Source organism: Leptonychotes weddellii, chromosome 7 (assembly GCF_054177405.1).
Source record: "Leptonychotes weddellii isolate Sample4059 chromosome 7, ASM5417740v2, whole genome shotgun sequence".
NCBI classification, from domain to species: Eukaryota; Metazoa; Chordata; class Mammalia; order Carnivora; family Phocidae; genus Leptonychotes; species Leptonychotes weddellii.
Genome location: NC_138375.1, coordinates 75585555 through 75612513, shown reverse-complemented (window position 1 = coordinate 75612513; position 26959 = coordinate 75585555). Strand labels below are relative to the sequence as shown.

The 26959-nt window shown below is 34.5% G+C and overlaps 1 protein-coding gene across 6 annotated transcripts in view; it reads right to left on the bottom strand.

Annotated features, from left to right (window-relative positions):
* The window catches only part of ARB2A (ARB2 cotranscriptional regulator A), a 388449-nt gene that overhangs the window by 168445 nt on the left and 193045 nt on the right, over positions 1-26959 (bottom strand). For all 6 annotated transcript variants that reach the window (XM_081826569.1, XM_081826570.1, XM_081826573.1 and 3 more), the window contains one exon: positions 18742-18861. In XM_081826569.1, the coding sequence (XP_081682695.1) occupies positions 18742-18861 (120 nt within the window). The remainder of the gene's footprint in view (positions 1-18741; positions 18862-26959) is intronic.

Here is a 26959-nt window from a genome sequence, read left to right as displayed (position 1 = left end):
TCGTGGGAAAGTCTGGAGGACTCTTCTAAGTCTGAGGTCCTGAGTAGTACCTGAGCACTAATAAAAAGAGTGGGCATGATACAACATCTTAATAGAATTGCACAGGGGCCAAGTTCTTTTTTTCCCCCACCAAATACTGAATTATATTTCTCTAATGTGGGTGCATCCAAGCAGCTGATTATGTGGTGTAAATCTGGAGGAGAAATACAACAATTGTGACTGAATTATATAGCAGAAAATCTGGCCAGCTGAAGTGTATATTTATAGCTATTTATAGTTGCACATGGTCACTTATATTTGGAGTTGTCATTCAGTCCTATAAGGGGTTTTCAATGCATCTCCTGTAGCACCATACACTTGTTGGTTGTATGCAGTCAATGGTTCTTCCACATAGCTAAGCAAAAGCACTTTCCAGCATCTGAATTAGCTTGTTTGATCATGGGTTGCTGTGAAATATAGACTCCTCTGACTTCTGAGGTAAAAGAGCTCTCCTCCACTCATGAGATTATTTTACATCTAGCAGGAGCTTAAGATACATACTTACTCATTCAGATATGCAAATTTAACCACCAGAGACAAGTAAATTATGCAAGATGATGTACGTTTCATTTTAGCTGGAAAAAAATGTGCAAACACTATACAATTCCATTTCAGAAAGCTATACTTGCACAAAGTTGAGACGCACTGAACAAAAGTTGCAAGGTAATATCCATGTTTTCACAGAGTGGATTCAGTTTTGAAGAGCTGTTTTTAAGTATCTAAAGAGGTTTTTCATTTCAATACTTTCATATGACTTTTCCATTGGTATTTTCACATTTTCCCAAACTACCAAACTTCTATTTAAACTTAAGAAAAAATTACATCACTACTCTATGAATACTTTTTTCTTATTTATATGAACATATATACAAATGATTAACAACTTAAAAAATTCTAATTTAATTTAAGCTTCAATCACCCCCAAAACTATTTTTTCCAATATGAGGCCCTGTTTTCTAATACATGTTATTTAAATTAATAATAATTGTTTACTGACATTTTCACTTATGAAAATGAAAAAATTTCATCTAACTCATGTATATATCTCATTAATGCTATAGCTTTTACAGACACCTTTAAAACAGCAAATGACATTATCTAAAAACCTGACATGTTTATTGCCCTTGTATAATAAGCTTTGACTTCATTCCAGGTTTAATTTTAAAGCATGAATTCTAGCATTTCTGACGCAAATAAAAGAAATGTGATCTCTAATATTTTCCTATCAAATTTTACAAAACAGAATTATTAAAGTAGAAGAAGGTTTCTGTGTCTTGTGATATACTGAGGGATGCCACAGTGACACCACTGAGTGACAGAATTGACGCAATGTTTTTCTGTGACATTTATTTTCTATTCTTTAACAATATTCAGAAATGGTGACCTATTTAATGAAGATAAAACAGCGTATATGAAAATGTCCTGATTTGTAGTAAGTGTTACTAAGTATGCTTTCTGAAACCATTAAGGAATTGTCGTAGCAGAGTTTAATTACCAACAGCACAATAATCAAATTCAGCCATGAAACATTTCTAATTCTTTGCCAAAAGTATACCTTCTCATAAATTCACAGAGGCTTTGATCAAACAGCAAGCTGGTCGGGAGGAGGATATTGCCCTGCATCTTGACAGAAGCCTACATTCGTCTCATCAGTTCCTCACTAAAGATGTAGTATAAAGGTTGGGGGTAATGGGCATTTTCTTGATAATTAGCTGTGTAGGCAAATATGTTCTTTGGCAGACAATATAAATGTTGATTTAAGGACTAGCCAATAAAGAGGGCTAAACTGCAAAACATTCATTGCTCAATTTCTCATAGATTTGGTGGAAGACTTAATTCTTAAACTCAGGTTTCCATTATCACCAAATAACACACTACCACAAAAGTTATGATAGAATGAAATAAAGTTTACATAGTTAATATTGATATGTAGCTGCTTACTAATTTCCATATTTGACATACCATTCACATTAACATTACTTACTAATAATGATGAATAGTAACAGGCAAGTCATTCTGGACCACTGTTTCACCGTGAAACTAATAAAACTCCTTATTTTCTTAAACACACAAAGCAATGCATGTCTCACTGAAACTAAGGAATCTATAAAACTGGTAAAGATAAGTGGTAACCTATCACAACACAAGTAAATTTTAGTTTATGCCTAGGTTTAAGAGATCATCTTTAAAGAAAATGGTTTTAAGCTGGAAGCAAGATGCACTGTTTTAAAAACAAAAATAGCACAAGATAAATGGCATATACTCTGGCAATTTTCTTTAACGTAGCTTTCAAATATAATCTAGTCTACAGTGCACTCGAACTGCAGAAACATCCAAATTAGTGAAGAAAAAAAAGAGATACTTATCCTTGCAAAAAGGGCCTATACTCAAAGGAACATCTGAATAAAATTGAGACATCTGCAGTAAAGTTTTACCTTCTCCCTAGAATGTTTGAGATGAACTCAGTGTAACACTGTCTTCTAAGAAAAGACAAAGTGATCAATGCAAGAACACATCAGGCTGCCTTGGACAGGCCAATCAATGCAAGAAAGAACCTTGCCCAGGGCCTTATGCAAATAGAGGCACGTCCTGCAACCTAGGGAGGGAACATGCGCAATAGATCAATTGGATCTAAAAAACCTTACAGCTATATCAGCTTCAGACAGTAAATATATACTGATGAATACCTCACACTTCCCGTGAATTCTCAAAATGGGTTATTTTTAATAGCTGGTTAAAAACTCTTTCTGGGATCTAGAGTGCAGCAAAGAGGAAGAAAACATCATGGGAGAAACACTCAGCATTACTTTTGAGAGTGTGCAAATAAAATTCTGATTTCTTAAAATTTCTTGGCATAGCTGAATTTTGCTGATGTTTCAGAAGGTTAAATTTTTAGTATGTTTGTATTCATGAACAGGAAATGAAAACCTTAAAAAAAAAAAAGCAGACACTGTCTTAGGTAGTTCTTGAATAAGGAATAAATGAAAATGTTGTAGGAAAAATAATTCAAGATATAAAATTATAGTCATCATTCTCAGTCACCAAAGATTATTCTCTATAGGGGTTAACCTATTGATATAGGAGCAGTTTTTCTTTTAAAGTTAAAATCTGTATCTCCAAAAACCACTCTAAAATCTGATTAGAATGCAAAATAAGCTCAAGAGCTACTTAGTACACAAAGCTCTATCCCTGTTAAACGGTGTTGAAGGCAAGTCAGATGCTGTATAAGGCTACATCAAAAATGCTCGATTATCAGGTGTTCAAGGAAGTACTTGAATGCAAAATTATTTCCTAAATATTTTCATTTGTTTTTAAACCTACTGTTTCTCCTTAGGAATTTCACATTTTAAAAAAAGCCCTTCATAACCTACAAGAAGTCAAAATCATATTTTAAATAAGAATTATAATGTCAGAAACAATAATAAAGATACTACAAAATGAAGAAAAAATATCTGTAAATATCTGTTACTACATTTACTTTGGAAATTTAAATTTGAAAACAGCTGCAGATTCATTCTGTAAAAGGTGTATAGCAAATACTTCCAATATTAAAAATAAAATATATGATTTTTCCTTTAGTTACTGATATATAAACTTTCCTTAGCAAAACTCTATATAAAATATGAAAATCTGACATCTAATATAAAGTTCCCTAGGTAGAGCTGTTTATTTAGCTGTTGAAAGGACACAGATATCTTAAAACACTCGTTTATTTAGCCAATGAAGAGAAATATGAGACTATGCAGGATAAACAAAGCTTACTTGTTAGTTTTCACATTTCTAGTGCTTTCTACATTGGTAAGATTTTAAGTTTCAATTTAGTCTAATAAGATTTTTTTTCCTAAGGCATAAGTAAATACGTCATTCATTTGTTTGATCCTCTTTACTTAGACTTAAAGCTTTATAAAAACTTTACTATTTACATGGAGCAAGGATGGAGATATAAAATCAAAGCACTATAATACCCTTTTATAGCTTTTCAAGTATTAGATATCAGATGAAGTGCTTATAATAAATCAGAAAGGAATGAAGTAGCAGGTTAGTTATAGGGACTTAAATGTTCCCTTTTCCAATTTTAATTATGAATATAAGAATGTTGAGTAGTCTGGTATTCATAGTGAAATGTAAACTCCAATTTACAGTAAGTAAAATTCAAAGGATGAAGCAACTATGATTTCACTTTTTGTTACAATATTTAAATTGCTATATTTTCTCTAACACGTAGGTAAAAAAAGAAAAACAATTTTGGAATACTACCAACTAATATTTGATAGAGTTGACATTGTGATAGGCAACGAATAATGAAATTCTATCCTTCCTGATCTAAATCTGCACATTACGTGATGTTTTGCTTTTAAAAGCATATTCTTAGTTTAAAAAGTATGTTAGGTATGATATTCAGTTTGCTAAAGAATTTTGTACTTTACAATTATAAATGTAGAATTTTTTTGAATGGAAAGTTCCCTCATTAATTAAAAATATCCTATTTTAAAGATTGACTTATTTATTTTAGAGACAGAAAGAGAGCGCACGCATGAGCTAGTGCAGGTGGGGAGGGGCAGAGGGCGAGGGAGAGAGAAACTTAAGCAGATTCCGTGCTGAACATAGAGCCGGACACAGGGCTCGATCTCATGATCCTGAGATCACGACCTCAGAGTCCGACACTTAACTGAATGTGCCACCCAGGCACCCCTAAAAAATACCCAATTTTTTTTTTTTAAGATATTATTTATTTATTTGACAGAGAGAGACACAGCGAGAGAGGGAATACAAGCAGGGGGAATGGGAGAGGGAGAATCAGGCCTCCCGCGGAGCAGGGAGCCCGATGCGGGGCTCGATCCCAGGACCCTGGGATCATGACCTGAGCCGAAGGCAGACGCTCAACGACTGAGCCACCCAGGCGCCCCCCAAAATACCCAATTTTAACATAAATTTATCTCATGCAGTTTTTTCAAAAACCCATCAGAGGGGAGACTGCTTCTTGGGTAAATTCATTAATTCTCACATTGGATTTTGATTTCAAATTGGATTTCAAATTGGATTTCAATTTTGGCTCTTATGCAACCTTGGACAAGTTCCTCAACCTTTCCTCATCTGTATAACAGGGTTAATATGCCTACCTAAAAGAGTTAAATGTAAGTTGTAAAATGCCTTGCTAAAACAATGTTTAATGACCACATTCAGTAGCATCCTAAACTAGTGCTCTCTTCTGAGGGGCAGTATGCATAATGGTTATAAGCATGGACTTTGGAGCCAGAAAACTTAAGTTTAAGTTCTGGCTCCATCACTTACTGGTTGTGTGATCTTAGTACTTAACATTTTGGTGCCTCAGTGTCCTCATATGTAACTGAGAATAATATTAATACCTACATCATGGGGTTGTTTTAAGGATTGCATGCGTTAATATATACAAAGCACTTAAAACAATGTCTGGTACTTAGTAGCTGCTATGTTATAAAAGCTATTACTTCCAGGTGTAGCTTACAGATATGGATAAGGCAAAGGAGCAAACACTGATAGCAGAGATTGTTCCAGTGAAACTTGAAAAGTCAAGTCTATTTAGTTGGTATTAGAAGACAGCTGTCTATTTCCAGCATGGAATGAGCTGCAAAGAAGAGCCAACCAGGGCCGCCTGGGTGGCTCAGTCAATAAGCGTCTGTCTTCAACTCAGGTCATGATCCCAGGGTCCTGGGATCGAGCCCCACATCGGGCTCCCTGCTCTGCAGGAAGCCTGCTTCTCCCTCTCCCACTCCCCCTGCTTGTGTTCCCTCTCTCGCTGTGTGTCTCTCACTGTCAAATAAATAAATAAAATATTAAAAAAAAAAAAGAAGAGCCAACCAGGGGCTTGGCCAAGGAAATTCATCTGCTTTCCAGATCTTCATAAAATGTTTTCAATTTTTCAGCTTAAACTGAATTTCCAGAGCACCACATCAAAAACATATTCAAAATTTAAATATAAATGATTTGGGGATTGCCTGTTATTTTAAAATTTCCACACCTTCTTTCCACTTTATTAGTTTGGGTAATTAAGAATTGATTAAAATTGAAAGTCTGCATGGAAGGCCCAGAAAGAATAAACAGTAAATAGGGTACAGAATAAAAACTAAATCATCATGTACTTCAACAGAGAAATGTAGACCTGAATCCTGACATATATGAAAAACCAGGAGGTTGTCTTAGGAATAAGAGTCAACCTAGTCAGTATATTACACCATTTATTTGGCATAGGTACTTGATGAGAGAAGAAACACACCAAAACCCAGGGTAACAAAATGAGAGGTCTGCCTTCAAAGGAAGAAAAGATATATTTAAATGTTCTCATCTGTAAAATGGGGATAACAGTATGAAGCTCACAAAGATTTATGAGGATTAAATGAGATAAAATATAGTTACATAAAGTATATGGTAAGGACAGTGCCTGGTGCACACTAAGTATCACTGAAGTATTAATGAAGCTAATGATGAACCGGAAGATGCTGTTGCTGCCTTCTGATGTGTAAAACATTCATAAATGCTAGTTCTATTTAAAATGTCCATTTTCAAAGACACCACTATGAATTGCTTAGAACTGTTCTTGACCCAACCATGTCTTGGGTCCCCATGGCTGGCTGACAGATTACATGGATTCTACTATACTAGCAATGGCAGGGCTCTAGTAGAGTGAGAAAGGGCTCTAATAGAGCAGTCAGATTTGAAGGTATCCGTTTTACTTGAAAATCTATTGTATGATGTTGGAGTAAATGCAAGCGTCACCAGATGTGAAGGTTTATCATATGCTAAAGAAAGCTAATATATTACTACACATTTAATATTTGGACATAATATAAACATAAATATGTCTAATATTTAGATAGATATCCTAAAATTGCAAAACTGAAAATTTAAGGCTCAGCCTGTAACAACGGTAAGAACTATTATTACACTATTAATGACATTAGAAATAGGAATTTTTTCTTAGGTAAACTAGGCAGTAATACAACAACGGCAATGCATAGGGGCTAGTGATCTCATATTTTATGACAATTGTTCACAGGGCACCACTTTATTGAGAAAGTCAAGGTTTCTTTGTTGTTAGCAGACAGGCTAATAGAATTTTTTAGAAAATCAACATTTATAATTATACAGTGGCCCTTGATATCTTATAACTGGAAAGAAGTCAAGATAGGGAATTTCTACTGTAGGAGAAAGTTGAGGTGCTTTATCTTTCTGGCCAGTGTCTCTCCTTTAGAAAGATAAATGTCAAGTTTTCCTTTTAATCCAGATGTCTGATTAATGTAGCAAAGAAATTTGGAGATAAGATGTTAGAAGTTAGATGTCAAGATTTATGGATATTAGGCATAAACTAGGTATATTAGAAATTAGAACACTTTTTAATCATTTGACTCAATTATAAAATTGTCACCGAAATATTAAATAGCAATTTTTATTGTATTCTTATGCTTTTTAATAAACTTCTTTATGAGAAAAATTCAAATAAGGTATGGAAAACTAAGAAGAAATCTGAATACACTAATACATATTTAAACAGGCAATTTTTTTTCCCTAGACGATATGAGATTTAATTTGTTCAATTTAATCAGAGAAAACATAACTAGTTTTGGAGTTAGGGTTAGGTTTGGCTACTTCCCTTGAGTAGAGATTTCAATATCTTCTCAGTTGTTTTTCTTCATTCACTGACCAATTTCTAAGTGTACAAAATTTTGAAGACACAGACTATACCTCCTACACATTCAAGCATACTGATTCTAAATGTCCCTGTTTTACATCTTAAATAATCAACTTTGTTCTCTTGTCCACCCTGTTTTGTGCTATCTTGTGGCTCAAAATGAATGCCCAGACCTTACTTTCTTCATCTGACTCAACGAAGCACCATCTGAGATCTATTTTTTATAACTTATCTCTATATAAATACAGGATCAAAAACTATTTATTGAGTATATACTTATTATAGGCCCAGCCAGGCTAGCAGAATAGGAACCAGAGAAAATAATGAATTTGTTATTTATTCTTTGCCAATTAAGAAAAGGACTTTGAGATGACTTAAAGCAAAATATATTTATGAATTAAGACACTCAATAAAAGATCAAGGATGAGGATAATTAATGAAATAAAAAACTAACCAAAGCTCTGGGTTTATAGGAGACAAGGGTACAAATGCATTACAGAGTTTTTATTTTCTGATAAAAAGATCATATCAATCTATTAACAGAAACAATCCTCCCTAATACTTAACCAAGACAAATTTATGTTATGGATCTTCATTTTGGGGAAATTAATGTCTTGGCTACAACCTCACTTCACAAGTATCTTACTATATATTACTCTGTTTAAATGGGCTTCCTATTTAGACTATAACCTTCTTGTGGCGGGATCATGTGCTTTAATCTGTTTTCCTAGTATTTCCCCCAGAGTGGGATGTTCAAATGAAAAAATGAATTAATATCTTTAATAGTTTTCTAAACCATTTATTGTTTAGAGGGCAAAATATTCAAACCCAAGAAATAATTTCAATAAAGTCAAACTTATGAGATCCAGGTGGCTTTACTGTGATCTAAATTTATTCACTGAAAAGGTGCTGAAAACCAATAACAAAAAATGAGGAGAGAGAGAACTGACATACATATAGGGGTTAAAAGTCTCCAACTCTGTGGGAGGGGGAGACGAACCATGAGAGACTATGGACTCTGAGAAACAAACTGAGGGTTCTAGTGGGGAGGGGGATAGGGGGATGGGTTAGCCTGGTGATGGGTATTAAAGAGGGCACGTACTGAATGGAGCACTGGGTGTTATACACAAACAATGAATCACGGAACACTACATCAAAAACTAATGATGTAATGTATGGTGATTAACATAACATAATTAAAAAAAAAAGTCTCCAACTCTAAAAGTTAAGAACACAGCAGCTTAGAAGAATATCACTTTGTTTCTCTGGGCACAAAAGGTTTTACACCCATAGTGTGATCATTTCAGAGCCATGAGAACAGGAAAAATGATAGCTCTTCCGACCTCATCTTCTTTATCGCCATAGAAACCTGGCAACCAGTACACCAAAGATAAGTCCTGGGTATCTAAATAACCTTAGAATGCAGTATTCTACTGTATCCCATTCTGATCTAAGCCACATAAATTGGACTTCTGTCTTGATTCATCATTTCATAATTCTTTTGATGTTTTTGCCTACTGCTATAACCTCTTTCTTTCTCAGGAAAGGATTCCATTTCTAAACCCCTAGCCAGTGTTTGAAGCCTTAAACCTTCTTTGTTTATCCTTTTCCCAGTGCTGGATTCTGTTCTTTTTTTCCCCTTTTCCTTCCCTATAATGCTGTGACGTAGGGTATGGTTGGAGAAAAGAGGTACTCTTAGAACCAGTGACTACATTCTATTTACTCATTCATCACCCAATGCCTTGATTTTCTGTTCCCTGCAACCAGATAATACCTCTTAATTTAAACCTGAGTTCACCATGCTCTATTGATGCTTACCCAGTGATGGTTCACCTGCTACTCCCTCCAAAGCCAATCTCTCCAGGTAAATTAGCTCTTCTTGAACCCATTCTAAACTCTACTAATGAGACCTTTCCCCAGATCTGGCTTCTATCTTTGTTCTCTCAAGTTGTATCCCAACATGGATCTAGTATGCTTTGAGTCTGAGTGTACCTGGCTTCCCTGAGTTAATTTGAGTAAATTATTTAATAAGGATTGAAATCTAAGACAGAAGTTAAATGGTTTTGATTGCAAAATTTTTGTCCTCTAAGAGCTCTTTTCAATTTGTTGTGTCAAACCAGAGCTGTCACTGTGGTTGGGAATCTTATTTGGGGAAGAGCTTACATTAAGTGATTATCATAATGTTGTAAGTATAGTAAAAACAGCCTCTTTATTAACTGAAATGTGTTTTTCTACAATCCCCCTTATAAAAGGTCTATAATGGTCAATCATGCTCTCATACCTGCAGTAAAATGCAAAATCTCTCATTAAGATACTTTGTAAAACCAATGAAAAGGAAGTATTTCTTGTAGAAAGATTTGTATCTAACAAATTAATATATCAATTTCTCGGGGTTCTTCTTAACATGGTATTGTGCTAATTTACCAGTTGTTTCCAGGCAGTCTGTTGAATTAACAGATAGAGTGCCCAATCTTGCAGCTGCACAGTCGTAGGGCAATAAGCGCTGGATGCAGCCCATTTATGTGGATACTGAAAAAGCCTCTTCAAAAGGTAATTCTAATGGAGTAATATGGATCCTTTTTCTACGAAAAGATTCTTATTAAAGATTAGTGAAATTTTTCTCCATGTCAGACTTTTGAGCAACCTGATCTTGGTGTGAATGAGGGATATAAGCATTAAGAAGCACACAAGGTCCTTAGTGGAAATGACCTACCAAGAATGGAAACAATCACAAGTAACATCATACTTAATGGTGAAATAATGAATGCTTTCCCCTTAAGACCAGGAACAAAAGGATGTTTATTGTAGCTATTTCTATTCATCATTGTACTGGACAGATCAATTAGGGGGGGAAAAAAAGGAGAGAGAAGAAAAGCAAAGCATCTTGATCAGAAAAGAAGTAAAATTATTTTTATTCAATAATTTTATTCAGTGGTCTTGAACATAGAAAATTCTAAGAAATTCACACACACTCACACACCAGAACTAATAAATGAGTGCAGCAAGGTTATAGGATATAAGACCAACACATAAAAATTGTATTTTTACACTAACAGTGAACCATCTGAAAGTGAAATTAAGAAATAATTTCACTTACAATAGCATGAAAAGAATAAAATACTGAGGAATAAATTTAACGAAAGAAGTGTAAGACTTGTACACTGAAAATAATAAAACATTTTTGAAAAAAGATCTAAATAAATGGAAAGAAAGCCTATGTTCATGGAATGGAAGACATTATTAATATAGCCGTACTCCCCAAATTGATCCTAAAATTCATATGGAAATGCAAGAGACCTAGGATAGCCAAAACAATCTTCAAAAAGAAGAACAAAGTTGGAGAATCCACACTTCCCAACTTCAAAACTTACTACAAAGCTACAATAATCAAGACGGTGTGGTACTGGTATAAGGAGAGACACATATATCAGTGAAATAGAATTGAGAATCCAGAAGCAAATCCTTACATATTTACAGTCAAAGATGAGAAGACAAATCAAAGGGGAAAGAATAGTCTTTTCAGCAAATGGTGCTGAAACAACTGAATATCTGCATTTAATAGAATTATGTTGAACCACACTTCACACAATGTACAAAAATCAACTCAAGTGACAAAAACAAAAACTAGATGAATTCAACTTCATCAAAATAAAAAAACTTCTGTACTTCAAAGGATATCACGAAAGTGAAAAGCTATCCCACAGAATAGGAGAAAATATTTGCAAATCATGTATCTCATAAGGGACTTGTATCAGAATACAGAGAGAACTCTTAGGACTCAACAATACAATGACAACACAAAAAAATGGACAAAAATTTTAAAAGACATTTTCCCAAAGAAAATACACAAATGGCCAATAAGCACATGAAAAGGTGTTCAAAATCATTAGTCATTAGAGAAATGCAAATAAAAACCATAATGAGATACCAGTTCACCCCCACTAGAATAGCAGAAATAAAAAAGACAAACAAAAACAAGTGTTCGTGAGGTTGTAGAGAAATCGGAACTCTCATACATTGCTGGTAGGACTGTAAACACGGGGAGTGATGGCTAATGGGTATTGAGTTTCTTTTGTGAAGATGAAAATGTTCTAAAATTAGTGGTGATGGTTGTACAACTCTGTGGGCATACTAAAAGCCTCTGAATTGGACACTTTAAAAGATTAATTTTATGGCATGCGAATTATATCTCAAGAAAGCTTAATAAATCTTATTTATATCTCAATAAATGTTAATTAACCACAAAATTTTTTAAAGTGAAAAAAAGGAAATAAGCATAGGTAAGCTAATTATTAAAGAAAAGGTAATATTAAACTCAATTGGGGATGAAATGGAAAGCTTCCTAGACTTACTACATACAGTGCTATACAACATTATGAGGATATAGTTATAACTTAGTTTAATAATTTTCTTTTTTGACTGAGAAGACTATACTTTGAAGAGTGAGTCAGAGAGAAGCAATCTTTTCAGTCAGCTGAGGGGCTGAGGACACCAGTAGAAAAAAGACTATAAGAGACTAACACCAGGACAAAAAGGGTAGGTAATACTGTCTGATGTGAAAGAATTGATTAGGCAGAATTCCCATATTAGTCAATATTCCAATGGAGGGTACAAAGAAAGATTAAGTTTACTTAGTAAAAGAGTTATTGCTAGTGCTCACACTCTCTATACAGATCAATTAACTTTGCAAATATTTAAGCCTACTCATGTTATTGCAATATATATTGTTTCCAAACTTGGGGAGGGGTGGTGGAACAAGAACATTGTTCCAGGTAACTGGGGCAAGATAAGACTCAGAGATAAAAAGATAAAAACAAAACTAATTTGTAAAACAAAACTAAAGCTTTCATTTGTGAAACATATAAATACTACAGAAAAATGGGGAGTTAAGTGAGAATACTTTGTGAAAAATCTAGTAAGGAGGGAAATTATTTCACTTGGGAGGGGGAAATGGCATTGGCAAAATGAAAATGAGCACCTCCTGTGGGCATTTGATCTCATATTTAACTACCACTGATTTAATTCCTCAAAACCAGGAATTATCTAATTTAATCCTCAAACTTTGCTGTGATGTGGGTACTTTTAGAGGAGGACGACACACAAAAGGGATCTGACCCAAGTTATCATAATTTTTAGGTATCAGAACTAGGATTCAAACCCAGATCATCTTCTGAGGTTTGTGTAATGAGATGGGGCAACGGCAGTAAGGAAATTAGACTAGAATTGAATTCTACTGGGAAAAAATACAATTGGAAATAAATTATCAGATTATACAGAGGATCTTACAGTTACAGAGAGGAAGCATAATATAGTAGACAATTGGAGCCAATGTGATTCAGGAATAGCATGGTGAAAGGGGTGTTTAAATAATATTATCTATGGTATGCTATATAGTGTGAAATAAAGAGTAAAGACAGCCAGTAGGAAATGGTAGAAGAGTACAATGATATAGTTGTAAAATGATGAAATTAACAGTGGGCAGAGAGAAGAAAAGACATGATCAATATTTCAGAGAAAAATAACTGACAAAATATGTTGGCTGGTTAGATACGGGACAAAAGGAGTGGAGTTAACATAAAAATGAACAAGTGGAGTCATTCCTTCAAACAGTGGTCCTCCTAATACTTATTAAAAATTATGTGAGTATGGGGCGCCTGGGTGGCTCAGTTGGTTAAGCGACTGCCTTCGGCCCAGGTCATGATCCTGGAGTCCCGGGATCGAGTCCCGCATCGGGCTCCCTGCTTGGCAGGGAGTCTGCTTCTCCCTCTGACCCTCCTCCCTCTCATACTCTCTGTCTCTCATTCTCTCTCTCTCAAAATAAATAAATAAAATCTAAAAAAAAAAAAATTATGTGAGTAAAAGTTAAAAAAGTCAAACTCCTGTGAAGTTTATTAACAAATCACATCTGTATATATAATTCTCTCCTTTTCTTTTTAAAACCCTGACTTCATTTCTCATTTATTCATTTATTATTAATCACAATTATCAACTACACAGTATGTGCAAACATTTCTCCCAAATACTTACGTATTGGCATAATCATTGTTTATTATTATTTATCCGTTGTGCTTGGATTCCTTTTATATCCTCTTTGATATGGTGTGCATGGGGGAAGGATAAACTATACCCTTTTTCTTTTCATTCAGCTTTCTGGATCCAATGTCACTAAGCCATAGAGAATCTCCTCCTTAACATCTCGAATGCTTGCTTACTCTCACTACTTCTACGTGGGTAAAGCCCTTCACTGGATCTCACTTGGATTCTTGCAACTAACTCCTAAAATTAGTGTTACCAACAATCAATCAAAAGATAGTATCTACATAAAAATAATATAACCTCCGATTCTTCTCTTTAAGGAGCATAGAAAATAGTTATAGAAACTAAACTAAACGATCTTCCTATAAAATAACTCAACAATTAAGAGAGCATTCCACACAAGTTGTAATCATCCCATACATTAACATGCTGTTTGTATCATGTAGGCAACCAAATCAGAAATTCAAGTTATATTACAAATGGCAACTTATTTTTGCTGTATTACCAATATTTTAAAGTAGGTTTGTAAGAAGTATTTTTGGCCTGAATTACCTTGATACTATTATGGCTCAATTTTTCTTTGTTTTATCCCTTACTTATTCTACCTTTCCTCAATACTTGATTCCCAGTAGCCCACACAACTTTTATCTTTTCCCACTGATCACATTACTACCAATATCTATATACTAGTATACAGATATACTACCAATATCTAATTTATTTGTTCTTTGTAGACAAAATGTAACTGATGCTTCTTTAGGGTCACAGTTAGCTGATGTCACTCAAGGTAAAACTGAATACTTTTAGTCCCATTCCATTTTCTCTTCAGAGTAAATCCAAATCATGCTTCAGGCGATTTTTTTAAAAGACTGACCCAGAGTAGACTGAGCTTGAGTGTCCTCCCACAGTTATGTCCAAAAACTAGTCTTCTATCAGCTGCTGAAGGTCAGCTTAGGCTGCCTGGAGGCTCAGGAGCCCAGCATGGAACAATGGCAGGGAAAGAGCGTTCCCTTCATTCCTTAATTCACATGCAAGTGAGGTGCCAATCAAGTGCTGACAAGCATGGAAAAACCAAAATCAAAAGTGGGTAGAGATACACTTTCAAAAGGAGCAGTTTTCACACATTTTAAGTGATGTTTTTAGTGGTGGTTGTGAACATATCACTAATAATATGGAAAAGGAAATAAAAGCCATAAGAAAAATAATAATAATTTTATATCGGCTAAGATGATTCAATAAACTAATGAAATACATCTGCTAAAATTGTTTAATGTGTTTCATAAAAAAATGTATCAACACTCTCACTTTGGCTAAAGAAAGAAATCTGAATGCAAATTGATTTATTGAGCACTGCAAACATGGACGGTAAGGTGAGCTGAGACTGGAAACTGAGCATTGAGACAAGTAAAGCTAACTTATTTCCAAATAAAAGAAAATTTTAAGGTTGCTTGATTTTGTCAAACTATCAGCTAGAAAGACAAGAGCAAAGCACTTTGAAATGACCAACAATGTAAGCAATGGAATCACTTCATCAAAGTGGCTAGTGAAAGAGATGATGAAAAGCTTAAAACTGTATTGTTTTTAATGACAGTTAATTTTCAAAAATGAGTTTGAATTTTAACAATATAAGGCAAAAGTAAGCTTCATTATTTGTAGATGTCTTTCTGAATGAATTTGGTAAATGCGTTTTAGTTATGACTACTAATTCTATCATATATAACACAGAATTTCTAAAAACAGAAATTTAAGACTTTGTAAATGAAGGTTTAATAACTGTAACTTTGTATATTGGAACTACTTCAATACACAGAAAAGATAACATTGGACAGATACATTACTTTTTAAAATTCATTGCCAACGCATAAAATAGATAGTTCTTCCTGTCTTCCCTTTGTCTTTAATGAGTGAATGCTGGAATTGCTACCAGAGCTGTCTTAACGTCTATTTTTACAAGGATCACACAAAGTTTAGAGAATTAGAAATTTGGGTTGTTACCATATGTCATTATAAATGCAGTGAAAAGGATATTTTTAGTATCACTTTTCTCATTATTTTAGTAAACTGTATACTGTTTTTATGAAGTTAGGTCTAATCAAGTTCCAGGATTTACTACCATAAAATGAGCATTGGTTTTGAAAAGAAACCTCTTAATTATAATGTATTTTTCAGGAGAAACTTAACAATTTAAAATAGGGTATAATCATAAATGTTCTCAGTTTTCAAAACAACAATTAGGAAAATATGAAAGTCCTACAAATATTTTGTGCTCTAAATGTAAAACTAATTTATTTTCAGATATCTATTAGCAGCACATTTAATTTTAACAGTTATTCACAATTTTACTTTAATTAAATGGCAAGATACATTTTATAATATGATAATATGAGAGTGGTACAAAAACAAACTCCATGCATTCAAACATGATACTACAAACTAGGACTGCTCCAAAAAGAAGGGGGATGGAAGAGAGAGCGATTGCAAGAGAGAGGGAGGGAGTGCATAGACAGCCTTTAAGCAGGAGTAAAATTTTATGACAATTCAAAAAAAGTCAAAATTTACTGAAAGGATTTAATGTACATTGAGACAAAATTCTAAAACATAATTTAAGATGTTCACAATTCACTTTTCTGTAAAGTTAATATTAAAATTTGAATCCATGAAAAACAATTTTATACATTACACTAATTTTGAAAAATCCCAAGAGAATAAATATTTGTCAACATTTTAAACACCATGACTTTTCCCCCAAGAATATCAGGGAAAATAGGAAAGAATATTATTCAGCTTTCGGAAAAAAGCAAAGGCTTAAAAATATTTCAATGGTTTTGTTGTTTCTTTAACTATGCTATCTTTTAAAAATCTTTTTGAAATTAAGTAGAAACATAATGGCCTTAAATGTATTAATCAAGCTTTGTCAAAAATTTATGTATAACTCATTAGTGGTTTTAGTTATTGTTATTGTTATTTGCTTAGAGGAATCTGTTTTATTAGGTCAGGAACCACTTTTTCTTCAGTTGCCACCATGTGTATGCCCCTAATAACATACCCCCATTAAAGTTACTTCACAAAAAGTAGCAAATATTATGAAGTTGAGATAATCGCCACTAATATTTTAAAACCTAAACAAGGTACATTACATTAAATAGACTTCTCAGTCCTGGTGTTGCCTGACAGATATGTGATGTGCCAGTGGTTATATTATATTCCTCCTCCCATGCATGCACCTCCTGCAGAGATAGCAGACTACAGAAGCTGACCCTTACTGAGACCATCTTGTCTCTCTGACAAAGCTCCTTTTTAACTTCTTACTTACTGGTTACTTCCTGTGATGGAGAAAAACTTTAGCTCAGCTTGTGATAATTTCACAGGCCCTGAGGACCCTGACCCTAATAGCCTCAAGGTCAGAAGTCAAGTCTTGTTCTGAAACATCTGTGTGCTTTATATTAAAGTGGAACAAAAGTGGAGAAATATCCACCAGTGTGTGACAAGAAGGACAGGCAAAATAGGACTGACACACTGGTCATCTGTTACTCTGTCATCTTAAGTTCATTTTAAAAACTATCCAATATTCACTTAAATTCCAAATTTGATGTACAAAAGGCTTTTATAAACTGTCTTAAAGTAAAAAAAAAGGGGGGGGGAATTTACGTTTAACAGTAATCTGGAATTTGGGTAGTCTTGCAGGCTTTCAGAAATATTTTAAGTTACTCTACAAGCTGATGAAATTTCAAGGTTTAAGTAATTTAATGGCTGACAAAGAAAATGTAAGGTACATTATATATGCTATGTGTGTATGTGTGTGTGTATATAAAGATCTATATCTGTAGGGGCTAGAAGAACTACCTGAAAGACAACATTCACATACTAGTATGTTAAAGAGCTATCTTAAAATATCTATTATATATTAAAATAAATGCAGCAGAATTAAAAGTACTTAAAAATAATTTCTAAAAGTAAAATCCATTTAGTAAAAGATTTAACTTATATATCAATCTTAAGAGAACATAAACATTTGTGAATTTAGGTCAGCTAAAATATTCCCAGGTGTCACCACCAGTTTTATATCTAAATCATGTGGGTGAGCAATAAGGTATGAGGAGGTTGAAAAGGCCATGGAAATATATTTAATTTCCACAACAAAGAGAAACGCACACCAAAGTTTTGAAACAAAAGCTAGACAACAACGTTGTGCCTGCTTTTAATGTTCATGTTAGGCTATTTGGATTTAAAATTATCAAATGCACTTTTATCAAATTAATCACTTTATTATAGCACTGTTACTTCCTTGTAACATAAGGTTTATGGACATGTAGGCATAAATTCTTCATTAGTGCATTTTTGGTATTGATTATATCCCATTAACCATTCATACTGGCACAAGGTGTGGTACTTGTAACACTGCATATGATACAGACAAAATTTTAAAATCTTGATAATTTTTTCTATAATGTACACAATCTTAACTCCAAGAATCAGATTTTTTGAAATGTAAAGATTTTTACAGCCAAACAATGAATTCCACTTAGCAGATTAACGGAAATCTTCTGATAGTTTAAATACTAATTACATGAATTCTTATCAAGTATTAAGTACTGACTTGTGGATATAAAAGTTAGTTAAAGATAAACGAAAGAGTCTCCAATATTCAATAGGTCTCTTGAAATTTTAAACATTTTACAGATAACACATGCTTCAATAGTTGTACATATAACACAGGAAGCAGAATTATCATCAAATGTATGAAAATGCTCTATACTGTAGAAATTAAGAAGTAATGTGTAAATAAAGAATAGGCAAAAAGCTTTCTGGTTAGCAGTGAAAAGCTCTGCCACAATAAAATAAATACACACTTCTTAAGCATTATAAAATTATTTACTCACAATATTTTGTTTTCATCCTTTTTAAAGTAATTTAAGTAATGATATCAATTAAAAGTGAGTGGGGGAGGATAAGCCTGTAAAGAGTTTGGGAATTAAAAACAGAGTTAAATGTACACTCACCAGTTCAACGAAAGCAAGTCCTCCATAGCTGTGAGCAACAAAAAACACATTCTCAGCTGCAGACTGGGCTATGAAATGGTCCCACACATAGATTGCATGTTCTTCAGGAGAACCATTTTCCTAGAAAGAAAACAAATATCATATATTATGTACTGTATCTAATTATTATCATAGTAATCAAAAATTAAATTATATGCTTGCTTACATAGCCTAAGAAATAAGATAGTTATAGCTCACTGAAAATAATACCAATGCAAAAGAACTGCCACTGAAAATTCAAATTAGAGAATAAATTATTCAAGTATTAGTAAATTACTGCTAAGCTTAATTGCTACCATAATCTTCAGAAACAAAATATTCAAAATATTGCATCCTGGTATATCCGAGATATTAAAATATACATGTATGTACTTGAGAATTGTATAGCAGAAAGTTACAGTGGTCTTATGATAGAAGAGTGTAACACTAAAAAATTCAGTTACATTTCTATATTTACATCTGAGAATATTTCTATTATAAGAAATATAAATCTGAATTATTTGATTTTATAAAATTTGAAGTATCTATAAGCTGAAAGCAAAAAATTACTAACAAATACTCTCTATTTAAATTATTTAAAAATATACTTTTTTGTAAAAGTGTTTTCCATACACATTTTATTTCTAGAACTGGGAGAAATCTAAACATATAAACCCTGTATTTCTCCTAACCTCCTAAATCCTAATAAATGTATGTATGTTGCTTTAATTCCAAAGGTTCTATAATAATTTCATTTTGTTGGGGCGCCTGGGTGGCTCAGTCGTTAAGCGTCTGCCTTTGGCTCAGGTCATGATCCCAGGGTCCTGGGATCGAGCCCCACATTGGGCTCCCTGCTCAGCGGGAAGCCTGCTTCTCCCCCTCCCGCTCCCCCTGCTTGTGTTCCCTCTCTCGCTGTGTCTCTCTCTGTCAAATAAATAAATAAAAAATCTTTAAAAAAAAATTTCATTTTGTTGTATTTATTTTGATAGTTGACACATATTGCAGTTAAAGCTTAAACCTGGATAATGTGGGGGAAAAAACCCAAAGAGCTAAATAATACTGATCAAAAAACAAACTGATAAAAACTAAAGAAAATCATGAAAACACTTTGTGTAAGTACTTCCTCGAAGCTTTAACACTAAAGACTAACTCCCTAAAAATGTTATGGTATTAGACAATGAAGACAATTTATTCACATTTTTCATCTTAGAAATTTTATAATATCATATTAAGGTCCAAAACATGACTTCCCTTGCCACCTAGAAGCTATTGTTCCCTGATGTCTAGTTTACCCCAGATTTTTCTTCAGTGCTCCAAATCCATATATCCAAGTGCTTGACAGTCATTTACTTTTTGATGTCCCACAGATAATTCAAACTCAACCAGTTCAACATTGCACTAGAAATTTCCTCTACAATCCTGTGTCACTGTCTTTGCTCCCCACCTCCAGGCAAAATCTGGGCATCTTTTATTTATCTCTTGTTCAAATTCCACATATAATCAATCATTAAAACCCTGTTGATTTTGTCCCCAGCTGTATCCTAAATCCATCCACTTCTCTCTCTTCTCATTTCCTCTGGCTTAGCTCAAACCATTATCATTTCACATGTGGATGACTACAATGGTTCCCAGTCCATTTTTACTGCCTTTAGGATTGCCTACTTAAATGCTCTAATTCTGTAATAAAAACAAACTTTTAAAAATGCAAATATGAACATGTTGCCATGTTATTCACCTCCTGCTTATTAGATGCTTCACAGCTGATTCATTGCCCTCAGGATCAAGTTCAAACTCAGTATGATATTTAAGACCTTTCATAATCTGGCTTCTACCTTCAACTGCATCTCTTAACACTGCTCTGCAATATAAGGTGACCCAAAAGAAACCCTTTTCCCCCAGTAGGAGACCACAGAGAACACACTCTGTGTTCTAATTGCAGGGAACAACTTCCAGTAACCTAATTGTGCCAAACTTTCTTTTCTCTGTGCTATTTCCTTTGTTTAGAAAGTGATTCCTGCGCTCTGCCCTCACTTCACCCATCATCTTCACCCGCATAATTCGTACTTGTTTTTCAAACTCAAACAAGACATCACCTCCTGTCAAAAGTCTTCCCTATCACCCCTAAGGCTGGGTAATGTCCTACAACAACATCTTGTGCATGCTCCCATTATTACACTGAATAATTTGTATTGTAATTGCTTGTTAGATTCTCAGTCTTGAGGCCAAGAGCTCTGTCTTGTTCATTACATCATTAAATTTGTATAATAAATAAATAATGAAAATACAACATTTATCTTCAGGATGATTGCTTACAACCTTGTAGTCATATACTAAAATACAAATATGCTTTTAAAGACACCTATTGGTAACATACATATGAAATTACCCACAGTTAAAGTATATAAAATAAATAAAAATATAAATATAAATAAAAGAATGGTAATTGGAAAGAAATCCATGTAGGGCATTTTTGGCTTTAATAATTTAACTTACATTAGTTTAAAAAGTAGGAAATGGTTATTATAAAAATCAGCATAGTGGTTAACTCTAAGGAAGAGAGACAGAGTTGTGAATAGGAAATAGACTTCCAGTGGCTGGCAGTGGTGCATTTCTTGACTGGAGGGGTAGTTACACAGATGTATTCTTTATAGTTACAGTCAAATTGACTAATACAAACTTAGCACTTTTCCGTATATGTATGTAGAGAGACCACAGAATTTACAAACTTTTGAGAGTGAAGAAAGGTACTATCAGTTATTGTATGAGAAGAACAGGTCTAAATTGGGACTACCCAGAGAAAACACACACCCCGGTCACCCTAATTATATCTTACAATGAAAGAAATGTAAAAACAAAACAGGAAGACAGATAACAGAGGTTCCACCTGCTGACAGTAGGCAGAACTATCTTACATAACTTGATGGATCTAAACATCTTTATACGGAGAAAATAAAAACATAGAGGAGATTACTCTGTCCCCATTAGGTTTTCTGCTGGAAGTAGAGGTGTAAGGATGATAAAAAGTAAGCTATGATTCTGGCCTTTAATGTGTTTGCAATTGCATAAGAGTGTTAACACATAAAGATATAAGGGGTAGTAATGTGTGAGGAGTATTACTTTCTCTATTCCTGGCAGACTGTCTCGTCATCCAGTCCAATGGACCTGTCATAAATCCATACAATGTGCCCTCCGTGAGGTCCTCCATGCTTTCCTCTCACAGTTACCAACTTTTCTGTTACACTGTTGACACCTGATTTGTCCCATCCTTTCCATTCCCAGATCACTTTGGGTCCTCTTACAAGATTCCTAACTATTCTCATTTCTTTTTTTTTTTTTAAAGATTTTATTTATTTATTTGAGAGAGAGAGAATGAGAGACAGAGAGCACGAGAGGGAAGAGGATCAGAGGGAGAAGCAGACCCCCCGCCGAGCAGGGAGCCCGATGTGGGACTCGATCCCGGGACTCCAGATCATGACCTGAGCTGAAGGCAGTCGCCTAACCGAGCCACCCAGGCGTCCCACTATTCTCATTTCTAGTAGATTTTTCCTTTACTGTGTTGGTAGATCAATCTTTCTGAAGGCTGGCCCTGATCAACCACTCTCCAGTCCTAAAAAGTCATTTACTGAAATGGTCCCTAATGCCTACAAAATAACTGGAATTCTTAGCCAACATCTCCTCTAAATCTACCTTTCAAGTCTTCCTTCTCACTATTTCCGGGACCTTATTCATGCTCCAGGAAAATCTGGACTACACATTAATACAGATGATTACCAACTTACAGTGGTTTGACTTAATGATTTTTGACTTTACAATGATACGAAAAAACACACATTCAGTAGAAACTGTACTCCAAATTTTGAATTTTGATCTTTTTCTCAGCTAGCAATCTATGGTACAATCCTCTCTCATGATGCTGGGTGGTGGCAGTGAGCCACAGCTCTGTCAGCCCCATGATCACTATGGTAAATAACCAAAACACTCAACAACCATTCTGTATCTATACAACCTTTCTGTTTTTCACTTTCAGTACAGTATTCAATAAATTACACTTTATTATAAAATATAAAACATATACATATGTTTATAAATTATAAAACAGGCTTTGTGTTACATGATTTTGCCCAATTATAAGCTAATGTGAGTGTTCTGAGCATGTTTAAAGTAGGCAAGGCTAAGCTATGCTGTTCTGTAGGTTAGATGCATTAAATGCATTTTGATTTACAACATTTTCAACTTACAATAGGGTTTACTGAGATGTAACCCCATTGTATGTCAAGGAAGAGCTATAGTCTGAAAACCCTAGACAAAGTTCTACCATGAAAATTCAGTCTAGGATCTCATGGTGCAGCTCTGATTAGGCAAAACTGAAAAGCAGAGAACACATCCAAGATAGCAGTTCAGTAATTCATATATAAAGTGATAAAGACTGTAATACTACTCAGGGTGATAGCAGAGTGAATGGAAAAGAAGGGACGGAATGAGTCATTACAAAGGAACAATCAGCAAAACTTTGTGACTCATAGGATATGAGGGAAACTGCCAATGAGGCCCAAAGGACCCATCTACGACTAGAGGAGAGCTAAGAACCAACAGTTCTTTCCACCATTCACAAATAAGACTACTGTTTTCAGAGATTAGTATCATAGTTGAGTCTTTCTCTCAACAATCTATGGAGTCAATAGCTGTTAAGAGTGGCCTGTCAGCAGGAGGAAAAAGAAAGCTCAAGTATCCATGTGCCCCAAGTGCTTAAACATTTTCAGCCTGATTTTAAGGTTATCAAATTACTCTCTAGCTTTAGATTTTAAAACCAAATGTTCTAAGAACTGAGAGGCAACTGAATAAATGCCTATAATACCCAGTAAAGAGAGGAGGGCATCTATAGTCACAACTAAATAATTACACAAGACTATTCTGAGCCACACTTGCCATCTATTGACCCAAAAATATATAGGGAAGTACCAGCCATTCCTTTTTAGTGGGAGCCCTGTAGCAGCTCCTGTAGCAGACCAGACAGCCTTCCAGGAGTTACTGTCTTTGGACCATGAAATATTAGTTTGGGAGTGAGGGAATCAGACTCACCTTGGGCAGATGCAAGAGTTATCCTGCCTTAAAAGTCTTATATTGCACAGAAGCTAATAACCTCTTGCAATAACTCCATAGGCATGGCTTCCAGGATACCTGCCTGCAAGGAACATGGCCAGTTACAAGAGTTACTAGCCTCAGGGAAGATCAAAGCTTTGGTATTTATAGTTCGTTATAATTTCTTCTAATTCAGAAGCAGTTTACCAATCAGAGGTCATTTTCTACCATAGGCAGTGTTCCGTAGCAACAACGCACTTACTGTGGATGCTATGGTATGCTTCCCAGAATCCCCTTTAGTTATACAGTACTCATTTCCTGAGTTGTTGCAAGTGTTAGCAGTTAACAGCTTTAGCTGAGGCACTCTCTAGGAACTGCTCTCAGCCAAAGAAAGTTATCTAGCCTAAAGTTATGATCCCATCTCTGAGGCAACTTACACCCCATGATGGGTCAAAATGACATGGATCTGTAAAGGCTCTAGCTCTTGCCTCGAGGCAAGACATCTCTGAAAAGCCATCCCAGATCCAGAGATCAACGTGGAGTTAGATGAAGCCTTTGTTCCAACTGTACTGCAATTCAACCTCTTCTGCCAAATTCTATTTTTTAAACTCCCCTACAGGTGCTGATTCCAAGAGAACTCCCCAACAAACTTCCTGCATGCACCTTCAGAATCTATTTTCTGGGAAAACCAATTTAAGACACCACCTTATCAGACTTCCAGGGATATAGAGCTAGAAAGTCAACTAAAGATCAAATTCTCATGTAGAAGGGGAAAAGATTTTGCTAACTTTTGACCCACAATATCTTATAAGAAATACATGGAAAATATATATCTATTTACATATATTATTAACCTGATTATGTTTAAAATTACTGCAAAATATTGTTGGTTCAAGTTTACCTATCACCTCTACTATTAGCCAGGTGGCTTAAATTGAATCCTGTACTATTTCACTGGTTCTTCTCCATCCTGCTATTTCTTTAATCTGCCATGGCACTTCTCCTTCCTTCTAGAATATATGCAATTTGAAGGTAGATTCTGTTTTGGATTTGGATAAGAAGTATAATACAAGGCACGCTATGGGCATTTAATAAGTAACTAACAATATTGTTGACAAAATATTATGAAGAATGTTTCAAAACTAAAACAAAGGAGTATTTACACTCCATTTCAGGAATCTAGCTTCTAATAATCTGCAATGTGGCAAAAGATTGATGCTCGAAGATGTTCATCACTGTCTCATTTATAAAAGCAAAAATCTGAATAAAGCTTAAGTGTCCAATAATGCAGAAATAAATATTTAAGTAAATTATAATTAATCTAAAGAAACATTATAAGCTATTCAATGAGTTTATAAAGTAATATATGCAGTTCATCTAATTTTACATGTGGCATAATTTTCACTCTATTAAGAGGCTTGAAAAAGATAGAAGGAATCAAAAATATTAAAAGCAGCTGAGCTGCCTACAGGTAGTGGAATTATGAGTATTTTCTACTTTTAGCTTCTTCACATTTTTCTGAACTTTTCAAAATTTCTACAAAATACATGATTTTTATAATAAAACAAGTGAATGACAAAGAAATTTAAAAATCCTACTGAATGACTACTGCTGGCTTCTTAGGGGGAATCAGCATCTGAGCAGGGTCTTTACACCTTCATATCTAACAAATATCAAATCAGAAGGGTTGTTTCAAATGGGTTTAAGAGTAAAAAATGATAGCTGAAAGTTTGATAGTAACTAAAGAAACCAAAAACCCACAAAAATTAGAAGAGCATACACAGTGCAAAAGTCTGAAACTACTGTTACTGAGCAAGATGAGTGCAGCACTACATTTAAAGCACAATAACAGACAGAAACGATAGTGTTCCTGAATCATCAAAACAAAGTTAACGATGTTAAATGAATTCCATTTTTTGAAGGACTAGGGACATACAATTAAGGGACAGTTTTATTCAAAATATTATTTTATCAACAAATGGTGTTGGGAAAACTGGATAGTAGCAACATGCAGAAGAATGAAACTAGACCACTTTCTTATACCATACACAAAAACAAATTCAAAATGGTAAAAGGCTTAAATGTGAGACAGGAAACCATCAAAATCCTCGAAGAGAACACAGGCTGCAACCTCTTTGACCTCGGCCATAGCTAGACACGTCTCTGTAGGCAAGGGAAACAAAAGCAAAAATGAATGACTGGACTTCATCAAGAAAAAAGCTTCTGCACAGTGAAGGAAACAACAAAACTAAAAGGCAACCTTTGGAATGGGAGAAGATATTTGCAAATGACATATCTGATAAAGGGTTAGTATCCCAAGTCTATAAAGAACTTATCAAACTCAACACCCCCAAAACAAATAATCCAGTTTAAAAATGGGCAAAAGACATGAATAGACATTTCTCCAAAGAAGACATCCAGATGGCCAACAGACACATGAAAAGATGCTCAACATCACTCATCCTCGGGGAAATACAAATCAAAAGTATAATGAGATATCACCTCACACTAGTCAGAAAGGCAAAAATGAACAATACAGGAAACAAGAGGTGTTGGCAAGGATGCTGACAAAGGGGAACCATCTTGCACTGTTGATGGGAATGCAAACTAATGCAGCCACTCTGGAAAACCGTATGGAGGTTCCTCAAAAAGTTAAAAATAGAACCACCCTACAATTCAGCAACTGCACTACTAGGTATTTACCCAAAGGATACAGAAATACAGATTCCAAGGGATATGTGCACCCTGATGTTTATAGCAGCATTATCAACAACAGCCAAACTATGGAGAGAGCCAAATGTCCATTGACTGGTGAATGGATAAAGAAGATGTGGTATGTGTGTATACACACACACACACACACACACACAAACACATATACAATGCAATATTAGTCAGCCATAAGAAAGAATGAAATCTTGCCACTTGCAACAACATGGATGGAACTAGAGGGTATTATGCTAAGTGAAATAAATCAGTCAAAGAAAGAAAAATACCATATGATTTCACTCATAGGTGGAATTTAAGAAACAAAACAGATGAACATAGGGGGGAAAAAGAGAGAGGCAAACCAGAAAATAGAGTCTTAACTACAGAGAACAAACTGAGGGTTGCTGGAGGG